Below are 18,435 nucleotides of genomic sequence, written 5' to 3'. Positions count from 1 at the left end.
TTTAATCCTTCTATTTTTATTTTAGGAATTTAGCTTTTTATTTTTTATATTTTAAAATTTAGGTTTAACTGTTAATAGTGTTAAAATTATTTTGTTAAATTTTAATTCATTACAACATTATTTTTTTATTTCAAAATGTCATACAAATAAATTTAACCAAAAGAAATTAATAGGATATCCCGAATTTTGAAATATGAAAAGTAAGAGAATTGAACTCATGAAAATAAAAATATATAGACTAAATTCTAAATTTATGAAGAGTTAATAGATTTATGACATATTTTAACCTTTTTAAATTAATGGATTTGATTTAAGGTTTAGTGACTAGGACAAGTATTGATTTATTTGCACATTTTGAATTTGCGCATATAAAGCTAAGTATTTATATAAACATTATTTGTTAGAAAATTAAATTTATTAAATATTCAAATTTAATAAAGAAATAAAAAGATGTAATGTGCAATAAAAAATTAATTTGAAAAAAATAAAACGTATTTTAGATAATGAATTTCACAAATATTCAAATAAAATAATGAATTGAATAGTTACAAAAATTTGAATTTCTAACCGCAATTGAGACTCGGGTTTTGAATAATAATAATAATAATTAAAGTGTGGCTCAAATTCGATTATATCCAACGGATTTGCTGAAGAGACGGCGGATGTATACAACTTGTAGTACACTAGCGATTGTTAGCAAAATGTATTCTCCAACTGTGTAACCTATCACACGCGTTTTCGTGCTCTCATTTGCTGCATCCAAGTATAAATACCGTATCATTAGATCTGTTGATATAAAAGAGATATTAATATTCACAAATTATTTAATTTTAATTTTAAAATAATTAAATTTAATTTAATAATTATCAAAATAAACTCCAGCTATCGATAGAGCAACTTACTACGACGATGAACAGCATCACGTGCTTTTAAGTACTTTTGCTCGGTTGTGACAGCCTCCAAAGCCTCCCTCAGCTCAGCAATTTTCACAATAATTGGGTCCAAATGTTCTGTAACAAAGGTATTGTAATAATTAAGTTTTTTATCAAGTGACTTTTGCTTCGAATTTAACATTGAGTATATATAAAACATATAGATTAAATTGTAGATATGAGCACACCTATCGTAAGAATAACTTAAATCTATGTGAATAAAATGTAGGATAACTATTTCTTTTTTTAGCACATCAGAACCAAGTTGGTCATGCAGTGCACTAGCATACGTGTTTACAATTTGATACATATATTATTTAATACCCATATTTTAATTTGTTTCAAAAAATTTAAAATATTTTAATTGAGTCATCAAAGTATATTATATTATTATATTATCCAAACCTCAGCCTAGCTGTAAATTTAGGCATTAAACATCAGTTCAAATATGTAACGTGAAACAAATATTTTAAAACACGTGGATTAAAATTATAAACACGTGTTTTTATCACACGACCAACTTAGATCAAATGTGAGCATGCAATAGGTATACACTTATGCTCAAGATTAGATTTGAGTTGACATTGAACAACTAAACTAATAGTTAGGGTAACGAAGGTAGTTGTTTGATGTTGATATTTTAAGTACTCAATTAGAATATTTTAAAGTTCAGACCCCAATTTAAAATTTGGGTCATAGTTAAAAACCTCAAATGCAATTAACCCTGTTAGTTATAACAAAAATTAGAACTTGGGAGTAGAGTTCAAAGGGAAAAAATACAAGGAACCATTTTTGGCAAGATTGTGCTCGTTAGGTATGTGCCCGATATGAATATAGAAGGCAATTGTCTCCGGTGTAGAAAGGGGATTGTGGAAACAAAACTGGTACAGTCCACTACGTGGTGCTTTGAACGAAAACTTATCCCCGGATGTACCCTTCAAATTATGAAGGATGCCACCCCCAGGAGAAGTTATCTGCATTGAACAGAAAAACTTGTATTCAACACCACCAACAAATCATTAAAATCGATCACAAAAATCATCGATCTTAAAGAAAATTCAAATCCGAATATGATTTTTCGAATCCATATAATATAAATCAACTGTAAATGCATGAATTGAAACAACAAAATCCCATATTCAACACCAACAACAAAACCATTAAAATCAATCGCAAAAATCATCATGATTTCTCTGAGAAATTCTCAATCCGAATTTTCGAATTCATATAATATAATCTGATAATAAACGCATGAGCTGAAACAATAAAATCTCGTATTCAATACTGACAACAAACCATTAAAATCAATCACAAAAATCTCAAATATCGAATCAACACGAATTCTGCGAAAAAAGGGACAAAAATATAGATAGATTGGGATGACAAAAGTTACGCTGAAATCAATGCCGGGGTGATCGGAGGACCAGAAAATATGGTGATCGACGACAACGAAGTTACCGGAAACGATGTCACCTTCGGATCGGACGATCTCGTATACGCAATCGACTTTGGTTATGGTAAGCGAAAGCGACGAAACATTATTCACAAAATTCAAAAGAAGCAAACCAATTAAACCCCATATTTTTCTCCATTTACTCTCCATTTAAAAAAAAACTCTATTTATTATCTTGAGTTAGATTTAATTGCTATTATTTTAGTACAACTTAAATAGCATTATTTGTGGGATACGTGAATCTGCTAAAAATATAGTCTGGTTTTGCTGGATGTAATTTTTAATTTCCCCGACCCTTAAATAGGAAGATAACGTATTCTTGACGCAAATGATAGTTGTTAATATGTAAAATAAAAACAAAAGTTAACATGACATTACACATATGATAATATGTTTGCCGCATCAAATTTTAGAAATAACAAAACTTAACTTGGTGAATTTAACAGATGAGGACAGAAATTTTAAAATTCGAAAAGTACAAAAACTTAAATTGATCAAATTATAGGTACTAAATCCACAACTTTCATAAAGTATAGGGACAATAGCAGAATCTAACCTTAAAACTACGACAAAATTAGATTAAATTTATACCGTGCCTAAATTATGTAGTTTAAGTTTTATCATTTAATTTTGATTTTTTTGAGTTTCGTACTTCTTGAGCTTTTAAAATTTTAGTCCTAATTTAAAACAGTAATAGTAGCAATTAAATAAGTTAGGTCGAATTATTGTATTACTTTTTTTTATGCATAAGTTATAAATTTACTTTTTGTACTTTTTATATTTTGAAATTTTAGTCTTAACCCAAAATAGTAACAATTAAATTAGTTAGGTCGAATTATGCTATTAGTCCCGTTTTATATATAAGTTATAGATTTAACCTCTACTCTCCAATATGATTATTTTTAGTCTCATACTTTTTCGAATTTTAAAATTTCAGTTTTGACTCAAATAGTAACCATTAAATCCATTGACTAAAATGATATGGCTACAATTCAGTATTGTTGTGTTGGGTTTCAATTCGCCATCAAGGATACCCTCGAATAAGTACGGTACTGCTGTGAATCTAGTCTCAAGTGGCTCGATGTGGATTATAACGATCTGTACTACCAACATCGTGTGGACACTTCGGTTCCAATAGAGGAGACCGTAAGTATCGACTGGACATTCTTGGTTTATTTTAGCTTGCCTTGAATTTGCTGCTTCATATGGCAGATGGAGGAGCTAAAGAAGCTGGTGGAAGAAGGGAAAATAAAGTACATTGCGTTATCTGAAGCTAGTGCTGTCACCATAAAAAGAGCTCATGCAAATCATCCCATTACTGCTTTACAAATGGAGTACTATCTCTGAACTTGGGAAATCGAAGATGAGATCATTCCAGTTTGCTGGTAGATTAGAAACTCGATTCCTAAGATGCATTGGTTTTTCCCCCTTTTGCCTGTGATTTCAATCTTTCCCTGAATGTTACAGAGAACTCGGAATTGGGATAGTTGCATATAGTCCTCTAGGTCATGATTTCTTCGACAGGAAGGCCATCGTGGAGAGCTTGCCCGATGGAAGTTTGATTTGAAGTGGCTCTTAAAACAATGTACAAAGCCTTCTTCGACTTACTCCTAACTTTTCTGTATGTAACAGGAAGTCATCCGAGGTTTCACGGGGAGAATTTAGACTTTCCGGTCTAGCTACAAAGCATGCCACCATGGTTCTTCAACTAGCTTTAGCATGGCTTATACACTAAGGTGATGACATAATCCCTATCCCTGGTATGTTTGGGGGGTTCCTTTGCTCTATATTTTGCAAATGAACTGATGATTCTTTCATATTGTTGCACATAATGACCCTAGAATCTCGTTATCTCGTTTTTAAGAACATTAAAGACAATGTTGGATCCTTGGCATTGAAGCTTACACAAGAGGATTTGAAAGAAATCCGTGATGCTGTGCCTATTGATGATGTGAGTGGCACAAGAGAAGTTGCCAGTTATGCTTGGAAATTTGCTGATACCCCCATCAAAGAGATGTGGTTTTGTGAATGAAAACCAATTTCTTAGGCAAAAGTACCATAAAAACTTTGTACTAGAAATCAGATTGCATTTTGCTCCATTTATTAAAAAAATAGACAAATTAATTCCTATTAGTTAGATCAAAGAGCAAATTGATCGTTTTCATTAAAAATTTTATCCATTTCTTTTGTTAAAAACTAACGTAGCTAATGGAATAATCAGACAATTACACGTGACGTGCTAAGTGTACCTCATGCTAGCGTACAAGGGCTAATTTTTGACAGTAGAAATAGATGGAATTTTTAATACTACCTATAGAGGGACTAATTACCCCTTTTTTAAGTAGAGAGCAAAATGCAATTTGATTTCTAGTACAAGAGTTTTTATGGTACTTTTACCCAATTTCCTCCAACATACAACACATACATATACATACACATGCATTTCTGACTCGTTTTACGCAAATTATGTGTTCTATCCTATAATGAAGTATTGGACTTTGGACACGAATATGGCAACCATTATTGAAGAGTCCATGAAATGTAGATAAAAGGCTAGCAGGAGGGAAGTGAGCTTAAAAGAAAGAAACACTTCATGCATAAATGAAACAAAACTACATCAGCCCTTATCAATAACTTTCTACATATAATTACAACAGAAAACAAGATTATAAGTTCTACACCAACTAGCTTTACTGTTCTTCCAACATATATAACCAACTCAAGAACCGAAACCCGCGAATCACTCAAGGCAAGAAAGCAGTTTTAATCAACACCCATAAAAAGTAATCACTCAAAAAAGGCTTGTAAACTTCTTTAGAAAATTTTTCAAAACCAAGAAAATGAGTGCTATGTGACTCGAAAAAGTGTACCTAGTTGGCGAGTTTTCACATATAAAAGGAAATTCATATCCAACTCGAAGTAACAAGCAAGCGCGCTATGTTGTTCGTACCTTTTTTCATATGTAAACCTCGCAATCAAAGTCCACCGGCATGCCTAGCAATTTCCTTCAGCCTAAGATAAAGCTCATGAGGAACTGGATAGCTTTTCTTTGAAAAGGCGTGGAAATACTTCATGTGCACCTATATCTAGAACCTCTGGATCCCTGAAATAGGCAAAGATGTTCGGACTTGAATCATTTACAAAAATATATCAGTTAAATAGTAATCAGTTTAACCATAGCATATTTAATATACTGTTGAAGCATTAGGATCAATTAGACAAAATCATGCATACTGATTTTTTTTATGTCATACTTTCAAAAAGATTTTATATTTTAAGATAATGATTTCTCATCTGGTTGCAGCAGCTAGGAAGGCAACTTTTTTAGCAGATTTGCACAACTTTTAAGAGAATGAACTCACCGAATACATTTTCAGGGGACTGCATTCACAAATGTCTCGTATTTAGCAATTTAAAGTACTAAAGTTACATCTAATTGTCTACACCTATATATAGATGAGAGTGTGAGCGCGCATGAAGAGAAAGAGAGAGAATGAACCTGCACAGTGTCTTCCCCATCTCATTGGAACTCGAAATAAACCATAGTTTTCGCAAGAGTGGTGACTCGAATTGAACAAAGAAACCATCATGTTGCCCATGCTTCCACTTCCTTGAACCCTGACCTTTCCAGACCTGCAAAGATGGGCATTGAATCAGAGATTCAGAGGTCCGTATACTTGAATCTTAGAATCCTAAACTATGCAGTGAATAAACCATCAAATAACCTTGATGTAAACTGTAATCGAAGGACTCGAGATAGCGTGCAAAATTGAAAAAGACTCGAGACATCTCCTTGTCCACTAACCCCAATGAAGATAAATTTATATCAAAAAGTTCCCAGTGTTTGTAATAAATCAGTCAGTAGATTCAGAGGCTAGGATTTGTTAACCCAGCAACAAATTGAAAATCAGCCTGAAGCTGTCTCGCTACTACTAAAAGAAATGACTAGCGCTTCATAAAATAAGGAAGCACTAATCGATTCTCTGAAGAACAAATGGAAGGCAAAACATAATGTAGAAGATAGGACATATGCTTGCTAGAACCATTAGCCACAATCTATAAGGATTATAAACTGCAATCCCATTTTTTTTATTAGAAATAGATTAAAAACCAAGCTCTCCATCACTTCAGGTCATCAACCAAGTGTACCATCTTAAAACTTATCAGTTTATCTAAATTAACATATGAGAAATATATTATACCACAAGTACATTCCCTACAACGGAGAAAATTGAAAAGAGTGCACAAGACAGGAGATTTTGCAAATATAAGATAGCATTTAAGAGTATCATTGTTGTCCTATGTCCACAAGCCAAGTTTCTATATCAATTTAGAACAAATATGAAGTTACCTGTGGATAAGCTATGATACTTTTAGGAGCAACTAAACAAGCTGCTCTAGAGAAAGAATCTTCAGCATATTGCCTAAGAAATGAAAAACAACTGCTGTGCGTATGAGGTGATTCAAAAGCCTGGAACAAGAGGAAAGATGAACTTTTCATTAGATATCATTGGGAACCATTTTCCTGTTAATATGGTGGAAATATACATTACACAGCTATCTAATACTTATTTCTAGAATTGATTGTGATCATATATTAGATAGTTTTGAATGTCTAATACCTTGTCAATATTGACAACTGGAGCATATTTATCGGCTTGGCTCTTCTCCTTATCAAGAAGGAAGTAGACTCTAGGATCCACTTTTGAAGTCTCATGCCATGATTTTACAGCTGTTTCCATTGTCTCAACAAGAAAAGAAAACATCTCTTTCCAACTATCTTCTGATTTGTACTTTTCAGACTGCAAAGAGAAAGGTCATTTTTTCATCAACACGTACAATGAAAATAATCCTAGTAATTGCATCAGATCTCTATACCAGCATGCAAGAATATCACTGGGATAGTGAATAGTCATAGCTGACAGACAACACTTGCAAATGAGAAAAGAAAACAGAGCCCATACTCAAACAATGCATGAATATACAAATAAAGGGAAAAATAAATAAGTAAAATATACATGTACATACACTTTTGCTCAAGGAACTCACCATTTCAGTTTTCAATGTTTCCAAGCATTTTGCTATATCTACATTGGATCGCAAGTTTTGCACTTCTTGAGCTCGCTTTTTATCTTTCGCAAGCTGCGAAAGTCTCTTAATTTTTCTTGAGACTTCTGCACTTTGTGGGTTGTATTGCAAAGCTATTTGGAAGGCAGCTAAAGCCTATAATAATTTAATGTTTGGAATATCAGGACCGTAAACAAATAGCATAGTCTCTTTACCAACGTTTCAAGGAGGGATATGGGTACTTACATCGTCATATCGTTCCATAGCCTCTAAAATGCATCCTTTTCGAAAATATCCCTGAAATATACCAAAACACACTGATTAAATAGTTCAATTTTGATGACTATCTGAATGCAACTGCTGCAATTTCCCTAGGCCCAGCACCACCCTCCAAATAAATAGACAATACAGAAATCTACCTTTTCCCATTGAGGTTTCAAAGTAATTGTTGTCTCAGCATCAGCCAGCGCTTTGTTAAGTTTAACCAAATTTAGAAACGCTGCTGCTCGATTGCTGGTTAAATAAAATAGAACATTGAAATTGTATCATTGATGCAAAAAAGGAAGAAATCACGGCTACACCATACACATACAAGTTCTCATATATGGAATCCGAGGAGAAGTAAAAAAAAAATACAAAAAATGAACCCACATTCATCAATAAAGGCCTAAAACTAAAATCATTCAATTTATTGAATCCCAGGAAGGTTAACTTCCAATTATATGATAGCTCTTATTGACCATATACCAAAAGGGTATTTTGAGCAAGTTCAAGGGATTATTAAACACTCCCATCCAGGAACCATTCAAGCAAATGAACAAAATTTCAAACAGATTTTTAAAACATAAATACATGCCATATGTATTTCAGCAAATTCAATAGCTTATTAAACACTCCAACAATAAATGGTGGATGCAAAAGAGATAAACCCCAGTTTTTTAAAAACATAAATACATGCCATATATCAGGATCCTCAAGAATTTGTTCATGGACATGATATATGAACCATAGGATAATTATTAAAGAGAGAGAGAGAGAGAGTAAACCCAATAGCTAAAAAGAGCTTTTAACACTAGTTCCACCTTACATTTGAGAATACTTTCAAACAAAAAGTGGGCAATTTCACAACCAACCCAAGATTGCATTTCAATAATAAAGCTCAATAAATCAAAATCCAATGTGATGACAAAAAAGATTTACCTATAAAGAGTGGGATTTGAAGGGTCTTGTTTAATGGCCTGAGTGTAAAGAGCAGCAGCTTTAAGGTAGTTCCCAGCCTTGAAAAACTCATTCCCTTTATCCTTCAACGACATCTCTTGGGGCTTTCCTTCACCAGATCCTACCTCTGCTTCTGCCATCCTATTGTTTTGAGGTAATTTTATTTCTTGTGTAGTTAGGGTTAATGGGAGAGAGAAGCTTCTCCTTTTTTGAGGGGATGATGTTTATGGAGGTATTTAATAACAGCGCTATAAACGGTGGGGTTTTCTAATTTCTAAACGAAATCTGGGCTTTTGGTGATTTTGGAGTAGAAAGCAGAATCAGATTAGTTTTGATTAAAAGAAAACCCTAAGCAAAATTACAAGAGCGAGCTCTGTTTTTTTCCTTAAAAAAGTTATGGGTAAACTAAACTTCTACTCACCAAAGTTTTTTTTTTAAGTTGTGTCATTTTAGTGATTAGATTTTAAAAAATTTAACTCGCAATATTTATATACGTTGTAATTTGATCTTTTTTTTCTCATTTTTATTTTTCTTTGTCATTCTTTCTCTTAAAAGAATAACAAAAAATAAATCAGCCAACTAAATTTCATCGCATATACTAAAAATGAAAACACTAAAAAAAATCCAATATAATAACTTTCATCTTTTCTTGTTATTTTAAAAATTAATTATCAATGTCACAAATAAAAGTAAAACTGCCAAAAAATAAATTACACAATGTGTAAATATTGAGGGTTAATTTTTTTTAAATCAAGATTAAATTGATACAATGTATAAATGTTGAGGGTTAAATTTGCTATTATGTTAATTTCAAAAGCTTTCAAGCTATTTTTTCGTTAACAATTTAACGGTCTAAAAAACAAAATTTTAAATAGTTAAGTGACTAAAAACAAAAAAGCCAAATAATTAGATAACCATTTTGTAACTTTTTTATAGTTGGATAATAAAAAAAATCTAATAGTTGGCCGTGGATCAAAGCCCATAACAAGTACACACAGAGCGTTCTGTAGAGATTAATTAATTAAATAGACTCATTTGAACTGACTTGATTTGTAGAACACATAAAAGAAACTCATCTACTTGAATCATTGGTGACTAGAGGTGATCATGGGCCATCCGGCCCGACGGCCCGCCCAAAATATGGGAGGGTTCGGGTAAAAATATAGGCCCGAAATATGGGTTTGGATAAAAAATGAGGCCCATTTAGAAAACGGGCCGAGCCTCGGGCACCACTTTTTTGGCCTGGGGCTGGCCCGGCCTGAATATATAATAAATATTTTTATTTTTTATTTTTTTAATTTTAAAATACCTTTTATATTTTTTATTTTTAAAATAAATTTTTGGTGTTTATTAAAAAATGGGCCGGGTCGGGTCGGGCTCAGGCTTAGGAAATTTTTTTCGAGCCGGGCTTGGATAAAATTTTAGGCCCATATTTTGGGTCGGGCCTAGGCCTAGTGTCACAGGCCAAAGTTCAAAGCCCGTGACCATTACACCAAATGCATCCGATGGAGGTCTATTGCTCAGATGGGGATCATTTGGCCCACAAGAACTAGCCCGATTCAAAGAGCTATTAGACAAGCCTGTCAGATTGAAGCCTAGTTGGCCCGATAATGAAGAGATGGCAACTTAGGCTAATATGGTAACTAATCTTAGAAAATAGAGGGAATCATATATTGTAAAAATTAGATTAGATTTGATTAGGCTTATATTGTAAATCCCTAAAATTAAGGGATATGGTTAAATCTCATCCATCGATGTAAATGTATCTTGACCGTCGGTTTTGGGGGAGCTCAACTATAAATAGAGAGCCTCCCCTCATTTGTACTCATTCCATTGTATTCTGAATTCTTAAGAGTAATTGAATTTTGAGAGCATTTACTCAAAACACCTTGTGTGCATTCTTTTCCGTGGCTTTCTGTTGTTCTTTGGTTAGCTTCTTTTGGCATAAATCGCTTCCGCTCTTCAATTTGGTGCCTTGAAGGAGTTCTAAAAGAATCCTCACTTGAGTTAAGACTGACTTAGGCGAGTTTAGACGAACGGATCGCCTAAGGCCGCACGGATTGCGAGACGAAAGGTCTAGCCCCATGACACTAGAACGCAGGCCGAATTTTTTTCTAGGCCCGGCCCAGCCCATGATCACCTCTATTGGTGACCTAGTGAGATAGTTCAATAAAACTAGAGTTATAAGGAAAATTATTGTAAATTCTAATAGATAAAGATGTATAAAATTTAAATCTCTTAGGATTCTCATCTTGTAGATAAGTTTTAATCTTAGCCGTTGATGTAATTTAATATGTATCATTAGATTTGGAGAGTTCAACTAGAGGTGCTCATGGGTCGGGCGGCCCGGCTCGACGGCTCGCCCGAAATATGAGAGGGTTCGGGTAAAAATATAGGCCCGAAATATGAGTTTGGGCAAAAAAATGAGACCCGTTTAGAAAACGGGTCGGGCCTCGGGCACCACTTTTTTGGCCCGGGCCCAGCCCGAATATATAATAAATATTTATATTTATTTTTTTAATTTCAAAATATTTTTTTAAAAAAATAAAGTTTTGGTGTTTATTAAAAAAATGGGCCGGGCTCAGGCTTAGGAAGTTTTTTTCGGGCTGGGCCTAGACAAAATTTTAGGCCCATATTTCGGGATGGACCGAGCCTGAGCCTAGGATGTGGGTTGAAAATTTTTTCTGATATTTACTCTATCCACTATTAATAAAATAAAAAATTCACAAGATCTTGATCATATTTGCTTTTTTTTTTACACAATGCCTAAAACTATCCATAACCCCTCCCCAACCCATAAGTAAGAGGATAAGACGCTTCAATGCACTCGAATCTACGTCTTCCTGCATTGGCAACAATGTTCATCCCAATCAAACTAAAACTTAATCGATTAATCTATCTATTTATAGATGCACTATTTTATTTCTTTATAGCCTCTGGCTCTGTGTTTTTTGCGGTATACATATCACCTACAATTAATGTAAATATGATGGTAAAATTATATTATAATTAAAAATTACAGGTAAATTCTTATTATGATTTTAAACAAATTTTCCAAAAATAAATAACTGACCATGAAAATCTAATTACCTTTTCAACTTTCTTTTTCGTAAGCATTTTGGTTTTTTTTTAACAAAGTCTTTAAAAAAGGAAAAATAAAAAAAATGTTTTTTTTTTAAAGAATTGAGACCATTGATATTATGATTTCACTTCTCTCACTGCATAACTTGATCAAAATTTTGATCCCAAATCCAAATTTCTTTACTTTTGTTCTTCACCAAAGCACCATTTTGTGTTACCATTAATTTCTTTTTCCAAGGATTATTGAAAAACTTCCCTAAACCTCATATCTGAAACCATGAGAATCCACCCATCGCCTAAGAAAAGAAACATTGCCATCCAATATGAGATGGACCCAAGATCTGAAGCCGAGAGACCTCGCAAGAAGCTCAGGCGGTTGCCTCACCTCTTCGGCCGCGTTTTGGAACTGCCATTTAGGTCGGACGCCGACGTGACGGTGGAAGAAAGCTCCGATCGTTTCAAGTTTGTGGCTGAAACGGACGAGAGGATTGGCGATGTCGTGAGGGCTCATGCGATGGAAATCCACCCTGGGGTTACCAGGATCGTAATAAGGTCAGAAAATTTGGTGGATTTTTGTTCATTGGATCATATAGTGCTCGACATGTGGCGATTCAGGTTGCCGGAGATGGCACGACCAGAGCTGGCTAGTGCTATTTACGAGGATGGGGAGCTTATTGTGACGGTGCCTAAGGGAGAGCTTGGTGGTGGTGTGAGAAATGGTAACACTAATAATAACAGGTTTGTTCTTGTACAATAAAACAATATGTGATCTTTGCTGTGTTTTAATTGCATGTTCTTTCGTTGTCCTTGTCCAAGAGCTGTTTTTCATGTATGGTTATTATTCAATAAAATGAAGAAAAATTTCCTTCTCTCCCATGATTTTTAAAGCTTTATTATTCGATAATTTTTAGGTGTTTTGTTAGGTTGTCGATTGAGTCTTAGGGTCTGTTTGATTGACGGAATTAATTTTCCGGAAAATCATTTCCAACTTTTCTAGCGTTTGATTGGAGGAAAACATTTTCTATTTGGAAAATGAACTCCAAAACAAGGGAAAATGGGTTACATTTTAGGGAAAATGTCTTACCCTTTCAATTTCCGTAAGACATTTTCCGTACTCTCCTTTCTATCACCTCCTTCATTCCTTCCTTCATTTTCGGTAAAAAATTATTTCTGTTTATCGATTTTCCAGTAACTTTTTTTTTAATTATTCAATACTTGTTTTTTTAACACAATTACAAATAATTTATTTAATATTAATTTTTTCAATTTATAACGATAATATTGTAGCTTAATAATTGAGTATTATTATAAATAAATCATTGCAATATATGTAAAAATAATTTAAAATATAAAAAATTATTAATATATATTAATATATGTAAAAATAACTTTTCCGAAAAATATTTTCAAAAAATCTACCAAGAAGCAGAAAATATTTTACACAGATTCAATCAAACACCAGAAAATATTTTCCAATAAATCATTTTACAGAAAAGTAAAACATTTTCCAGAAATCATTTTACGGAAAATATTTTACCGGCAATCAAACAGACCCTTAGTTCGATTAGTATGATATTATTGTTAGTGCAGGAGAATATCCTCCTATTTAAAAGTTGAAAAGGAATTATAGATAATTTTAAACGTTGTATAATAATTATTTGCTTTGCTCTTCTCTGTATAATAAATTTATTTAAGATTTTTGTATGCTCGTGGGGATGTACCTAGTTGACAAAAAATAATTAAAATACTGTATAACAAAAATGTGACATATATATATAGATTTGTTCATGGATTGAGTATTGACAAAATTTTAGACTCGTTTAATAGGCCCAAAAAATGGGTCTAAAATTTTGTCAAGTCCAACTCAAATAAAATGTTAAAACTCAAGTTTGGTATGGCTCGCTCGTATTAATTTTATTATTATTTTTATATAATTTTTTAAGAACATATAAAATACTACAAACATTAAAATAAATATTTCACAAAAATTGAAAAATAAATTAAAAAAAAATCTTTATACTTAAATAACACTAACATATGTGTAATTTAACAAGCAAATGTCTTTAAAATAGTAGCAAAAATAACAATATCCAAACAATAACAACAAAATAATAATAACATAATAGTGAAATAGCAGCAAAACAACGAGAAAACAACAATTTTTTTTTTTGCAAATTCGGGTTGGCCGGGTAAAAAAAGTCGTATCTGATGCTCAATCTATTTTCTAAACATATCTTATCTTTTGTCCAAATTTCTCACTTTTTAAGCTGACTTTCGAACCAAGTTGGGTGGTCTAACCCATGGATAAATCTAAATAATATAAAATAATATATAAATATGTTTCATTTATAAAGAAGAAAACACAAATTTAATTTTTGAAAATTGTAAAGAATACAACAATTTTAAAAGAATGAATTATAAGCATTAAATTAAATAAATAACTCAACTTTATCTAGATAATTAATTAAAATAAAATTAGAGGAAATCCCATATATTTACATAGTATGAACTCATACTTGCAATCTAAAAGTTCTTAAGAGATCAATGGCAATAGAATAGTATTTTTTTTCGAGCATTTGGATACATGCATATATTACATATATTTGATTTTTTTTCTTTAAATAAGATCTCAATTCTAACGACGGTTTCATTAGATATCTTAAAATTAGAATTTTTTTTTTCGATTCACTTCCTTTACTACTATGAACCCTGATTAGATTTAGTGTGGGTTTGGATGGGCGGTATGATACATTTAATTTAATTTTTGTCTCATGTTACAGTATTACTAAAGTACCTAATTTCACTGTTGTTGTTGTTTTTACACTAACTGTAGGTAACAGAATAAAACTTTAGGTACCTACTTTGACCAAAAAAATTAGGTACTTAAATGATAAAAGTTGTATAGTTTAGGTATCTATTTTTCATATAACCAATCTTGGACTACAAGCGGCGCCGTTTCGTGCCCACATAAACCACTACATAAGATAGAGCCGTGTCGAATTTTTAAAACTTAGGAACACGAGAGTATCTGAAAATGGCGGTGGCGAAAGCAGCTTGCCTTAACCACATTTCCAGAGAATCCTCTGACATTAGACGCCTTGCTAATTTCTACAAAGAGGTAATTTCTTTAGAAAATTTCTTTAATTCTCTTTTGTTTTAAAGGTTTTTAGCTGTTTTTATACGTTAAAAAACGATCGAGCATTTATGTTTTTGCTTTAGATCTTTGGGTTCGAGGAGATTGAGAGCCCAGATTTCGGGGAGTTCAAGGTAATATGGTTGAATCTTCCGGGATCTTTTCCCATGCATTTAATTGAAAGGAACCCACTCACGAAACTTCCCGAAGGTCCGTACAGTTCCACGGCGGCCGTTGCTGACCCTAGTAATCTTCCTAGAGGTCATCATATTTGCTTCACCGTTTCCAATTTCGATTCTTTTGTTCAGTCTCTCAAGGTACCATTTTCAATCCTTTGCTATTAGTTTTCTGGTCTTTTTTCCACTTTAACATGTTGATTTCGTGTTTGGATTGATATGTTATATATTTAGTCTTAGGTTAATTGCAGTTGGTCACCAACTTCAGAACTTATTGAACTTTCACTATTGTATTGAGGATTAAATGCAAATTGGCCCTTCAATTATACTGCATTTCTCATTTAGCTACTTTTTTCTGTCAAAAGTGATAACTAAACTATTAATTTTTTACACATTTTACCTGAAACACAATACTGCCAATATGACACACTGCATACTTTTTGACACACTGCATGTTCTAAAAACAAATTACATATTGACACACTGCATGTTCTAGTTTGACCTGGTATACTTTTTGGGTAAAATAAGGCTAAATTGATAATTTAGGGACTACTTTTGTGTACGTAATTGGTAAAACGAATATAGTTTGGTGCCAATATGTAATTAATTCTTGCATTAATTAAGTCTGTTCGTCAGCTATAGACTGTCATCTTAGATCTAATTTGGAACACTGGAACATGAGTGTACTTATGGCACGGGCAGCTTGAATCTTATGGTTAAGAAAAATAAATTATCCTAAAGTTAGTAGGTATTATTTGTTTTTTAACAGGTTAGATTAAAGCTATCAATATAATAAGTAGACATGTGTTTACAATTTAATCTACTTGTTTTAAGTATATTCCATAACGGCATTTAGGGTCTAACTTGACAGAAGAGCCTGATACTTTTGAGGATTTATTTAAAACCTCTTAAAGTTTTAAGGATAAATTTAAAATTTGAGCAATAATATAGAATGCTTGTTGCAATTAACCCTTTTGTCTTAAGATGAAATTGTGGGAATTTGTCAGGATAAAGGAATTCAGACTTTTGAGAGGTCCCTCCCCAATGGGAAAGTCAGGCAGATCTTCTTTTTTGATCCAGATGGTGAGGTTTTTTTTTTTTTTTTATCCTTCTTTTTAATAGCTTAAAAGAACATTTTGCCCCTTTACTCAAAAAAATTGGTCTCTGCACATTAAATCAAAAAGCAAATTGATTTTTTCTATTAAAAATTTTATCCATTTATACTGTTAAAAACTAGTGTGGCTAACGAAATAATCAAACAGTAACACTTGTGCCATGTGTACCTCGTATGTTGACGTACATAAACTAGTTTTTAACCGTAGAAATGGATTGAATTTTTAACAGGAGGATCAACTGGCTCTTTGATATAATGTACAATGGCTAATTTGCCTATTTTTTGAATAGAGGGGGGCAAAATGTAATCCATCTACTAATAGAAAAGCCTCCATGGTACTTTTACCAACATTAAGAATTTCGTGTGTTATTCATTTTCTCATGGGGTGTTTTTGATTTTATATTTGCAATGGTTTTGGCCTATTAGAAACTTTTGAGGTTCATATATGAGAATTGATTTGCAGGTAATGGATTGGAGGTTGCCAGTAGGGAAGCTCCATGATTAGGATGGATGAACATGGAAATTTGTATGTAAAAACAAATGGATGATTTAGCTAAATAATAAAAAGGGTACCGAATTTCTCTATCATTCTGTTGTAAGTGTAATGTAATATTTGCATGAGATTGTCTTCCTCCTAATAAGCATCAGTTGGTATTTCCATGATAATAATTTAGATTTGCAGTTAAAAACTCATAGCTAACATATATGTCAATATCGTAAAGTTGATCCTGCACAATTGTATCAAAAGTGTTTTCTGTTTTTGGGTGAAGTTGAGAATATTTGTACCGGATGTATATTATTATACCTTTGCCTTACACCCATTGCTAGCGACATACAACTTCGTGTATGGTGAAATTTGGTTCCATGGCTTCGTTAGGAGAACAACATGCTTTGCTTAAACATCATGTCATACCAAATGGGTTTATGCATTTTTTTTATTACATTCAAGTCTGGTTGATGACTCATCCAATCCTTTCAGGTCGATGTTAACAATGTTCTAGTTTGGTAGGGAATTTAATTATTAAGATCTACTGGAGGCCAGCCATATAGTGTACAAATTTCACAAAAAACTCTTCAATCTTAACAACTTTTTGCACTATCTTTCGCTTTTAAGATTTCTTTAGGTCTGTGGTTGTCCAAATCTTGACCCAATATTTATTTTATTAATTGTAACACATAAAAATAGTTATAAAATTAAAGGAGATGTAATTTAATAAATATATTGGGATGATACCAAGAAAATTTTAGCTAAATCTGACTTTCTTTTTCTTACAATTTACACATCTCTTGGAGGAACATATCATTATCATGCACACACATCATTAGCAAGCAATCTAATGGATTCAGGACCATATTGTCACACTTTAACATATGAATGGTAAAACACTTGAACTCGACATATCTCAACACAACCTAATTTGTTAGGGTCGAATTCCTTTTGAAAATCAATTCGGGACAGATTAGGTGAAATTAGAAAAATAATCGAGATATGTACATATATTAAGTTTTTGCTTTATATATATTAAGTTTTAAATCCAAACTAAAAAAATTTATCTGCTTCAAAATAAAAAAAAATAAATCAAATTCAAGTTGGTTCCAGTCTCTCCTATTAAATTTTGGGTTTGGATGGACTTTTTCTAAAGAGACAAAGTTAGAACGGATTAGTCAAGCTTTGGGAGGGGTCAGGTAGCTAAAATCTGCCCATCCCAGTTCGTTATTATCTCTACTTTAACAAAATACAATTTTTTTTAAAATTAGAATGAGAAAAGTTATCAAGACTAATATGAGTAAAATAATTTAAAAATTAAGTAAAAAAGATCACCAAATTTATGAGATTTATTTCTTTATAAAATATGAAGAGGAGCACTTGAACCGACCTAAAGACTTTTACTCTTTATTGGGGAAAAACTAGGTTTTTGATAGGTAGAGTATAGATTTACAAGTGGCAAGTTCATGGCTTAACCTTTTATTCCTCTATGAAGTAGGTTACCTCATATAATGAGATATTTTCTTCGTAGAATGAGATTTTAAACGTAGAATGAGATTTTAAAGGGAAAGAGGGTAAGGAAATTGGTGCCTTCAAGTAGAATGTCTAGAACTCATTTTTTTGTAAAAATCTTTTCCTTTTCAATTAGGATTCTCAATAAAAGAAAATTTTGGAGTGCTACCTCGGATACCAAATTGAGTATGGGATTTAAGATTGAAATATCTGAAATTAATGAGTTTAACAATAAGTAAGCTATGCCAGAAATAGGGCCTTC

At 32.4% G+C, this 18,435-nt stretch overlaps 5 protein-coding genes across 6 annotated transcripts; 3 read left to right on the top strand and 2 right to left on the bottom strand.

The window, feature by feature from the left end:
- Positions 1-479: 479 nt before the first annotated feature.
- Positions 480-2,951, bottom strand: LOC107933099 (transmembrane emp24 domain-containing protein p24beta3). Of its 2 annotated transcripts, none has more exons than XM_016865252.2 (4): positions 2,326-2,951; positions 1,720-1,906; positions 903-1,010; positions 480-786 (listed from the first exon to the last, which is right to left on the bottom strand). In XM_016865252.2, the coding sequence occupies exons 1-4, from the start codon at positions 2,533-2,535 to the stop codon at positions 620-622; spliced, it is 672 nt and encodes a 223-aa protein (XP_016720741.1). In that variant the 5' UTR covers positions 2,536-2,951; the 3' UTR covers positions 480-619. The 2 variants fall into 2 exon arrangements, with proteins under 2 accessions (XP_016720741.1, XP_016720742.1); XM_016865253.2 differs by having other exon boundaries at positions 480-753; positions 2,326-2,779.
- A 646-nt stretch (positions 2,952-3,597) lies between these two features.
- LOC107933059 (perakine reductase-like) lies at positions 3,598-4,417 on the top strand. The gene is made up of 3 exons (XM_016865210.1): positions 3,598-3,719; positions 3,853-3,941; positions 4,227-4,417. The coding sequence occupies exons 1-3, from the start codon at positions 3,598-3,600 to the stop codon at positions 4,415-4,417; spliced, it is 402 nt and encodes a 133-aa protein (XP_016720699.1).
- A 570-nt stretch (positions 4,418-4,987) lies between these two features.
- Positions 4,988-9,123, bottom strand: LOC107933098 (stress-induced-phosphoprotein 1). Its single transcript, XM_016865251.2, has 8 exons — positions 8,653-9,123; positions 7,872-7,965; positions 7,699-7,749; positions 7,435-7,608; positions 7,008-7,187; positions 6,737-6,856; positions 5,885-6,018; positions 4,988-5,488 (listed from the first exon to the last, which is right to left on the bottom strand). The coding sequence occupies exons 1-8, from the start codon at positions 8,808-8,810 to the stop codon at positions 5,410-5,412; spliced, it is 990 nt and encodes a 329-aa protein (XP_016720740.1). The 5' UTR covers positions 8,811-9,123; the 3' UTR covers positions 4,988-5,409.
- Positions 9,124-11,837: 2,714 nt separating this feature from the next.
- On the top strand, positions 11,838-12,620 carry LOC107933070 (uncharacterized). The gene has a single exon (XM_016865222.2). The coding sequence runs from the start codon at positions 12,029-12,031 to the stop codon at positions 12,506-12,508; it is 480 nt and encodes a 159-aa protein (XP_016720711.1). The 5' UTR covers positions 11,838-12,028; the 3' UTR covers positions 12,509-12,620.
- Positions 12,621-14,685: 2,065 nt separating this feature from the next.
- LOC107933037 (uncharacterized protein YwkD) lies at positions 14,686-16,711 on the top strand. The gene is made up of 4 exons (XM_016865183.2): positions 14,686-14,869; positions 14,971-15,201; positions 16,068-16,143; positions 16,638-16,711. Exons 1-4 carry the CDS (start codon positions 14,786-14,788, stop codon positions 16,673-16,675), a joined length of 429 nt encoding a protein of 142 aa, XP_016720672.1. The 5' UTR covers positions 14,686-14,785; the 3' UTR covers positions 16,676-16,711.
- Positions 16,712-18,435: the final 1,724 nt, after the last annotated feature.

The sequence above is a fragment of the Gossypium hirsutum genome, chromosome D01 (genome assembly GCF_007990345.1).
Source record: "Gossypium hirsutum isolate 1008001.06 chromosome D01, Gossypium_hirsutum_v2.1, whole genome shotgun sequence".
Taxonomy (NCBI): Eukaryota; Viridiplantae; Streptophyta; class Magnoliopsida; order Malvales; family Malvaceae; genus Gossypium; species Gossypium hirsutum.
Note: the sequence above shows the minus strand (reverse complement) of the source record. Positions and strands in the feature narration are given on the sequence as shown.

What these genes read in the sequence shown, in the direction of transcription:
- LOC107933099 (XM_016865252.2), bottom strand. Translation starts at nt 2,535, where the DNA reads ATGGAGAGTAAATGGAGAAAAATATGGGGTTTAATTGGTTTGCTTCTT. An exon ending in ACCCCGGCATTGATTTCAGC is followed by an intron (nt 1,907 to 2,325) that starts GTAACTTTTGTC and finishes TGTTCAATGCAG; the next exon opens with ATAACTTCTCCTGGGGGTGG. An exon ending in TGATGCTGTTCATCGTCGTA is followed by an intron (nt 787 to 902) that starts GTAAGTTGCTCT and finishes TTATATCAACAG; the next exon opens with ATCTAATGATACGGTATTTA.
- LOC107933059 (XM_016865210.1), top strand. Translation starts at nt 3,598, where the DNA reads ATGGAGGAGCTAAAGAAGCTGGTGGAAGAAGGGAAAATAAAGTACATT. An exon ending in ATTACTGCTTTACAAATGGA is followed by an intron (nt 3,720 to 3,852) that starts GTACTATCTCTG and finishes TGAATGTTACAG; the next exon opens with AGAACTCGGAATTGGGATAG. An exon ending in GGAGAGCTTGCCCGATGGAA is followed by an intron (nt 3,942 to 4,226) that starts GTTTGATTTGAA and finishes TAATGACCCTAG; the next exon opens with AATCTCGTTATCTCGTTTTT.
- LOC107933098 (XM_016865251.2), bottom strand. Translation starts at nt 8,810, where the DNA reads ATGGCAGAAGCAGAGGTAGGATCTGGTGAAGGAAAGCCCCAAGAGATG. An exon ending in TCAAATCCCACTCTTTATAG is followed by an intron (nt 7,966 to 8,652) that starts GTAAATCTTTTT and finishes TTATTTAACCAG; the next exon opens with CAATCGAGCAGCAGCGTTTC. An exon ending in CTATGGAACGATATGACGAT is followed by an intron (nt 7,609 to 7,698) that starts GTAAGTACCCAT and finishes AAATTATTATAG; the next exon opens with GCTTTAGCTGCCTTCCAAAT.
- LOC107933070 (XM_016865222.2), top strand. Translation starts at nt 12,029, where the DNA reads ATGAGAATCCACCCATCGCCTAAGAAAAGAAACATTGCCATCCAATAT.
- LOC107933037 (XM_016865183.2), top strand. Translation starts at nt 14,786, where the DNA reads ATGGCGGTGGCGAAAGCAGCTTGCCTTAACCACATTTCCAGAGAATCC. An exon ending in CTTTTGTTCAGTCTCTCAAG is followed by an intron (nt 15,202 to 16,067) that starts GTACCATTTTCA and finishes GGAATTTGTCAG; the next exon opens with GATAAAGGAATTCAGACTTT. An exon ending in CTTCTTTTTTGATCCAGATG is followed by an intron (nt 16,144 to 16,637) that starts GTGAGGTTTTTT and finishes ATTGATTTGCAG; the next exon opens with GTAATGGATTGGAGGTTGCC.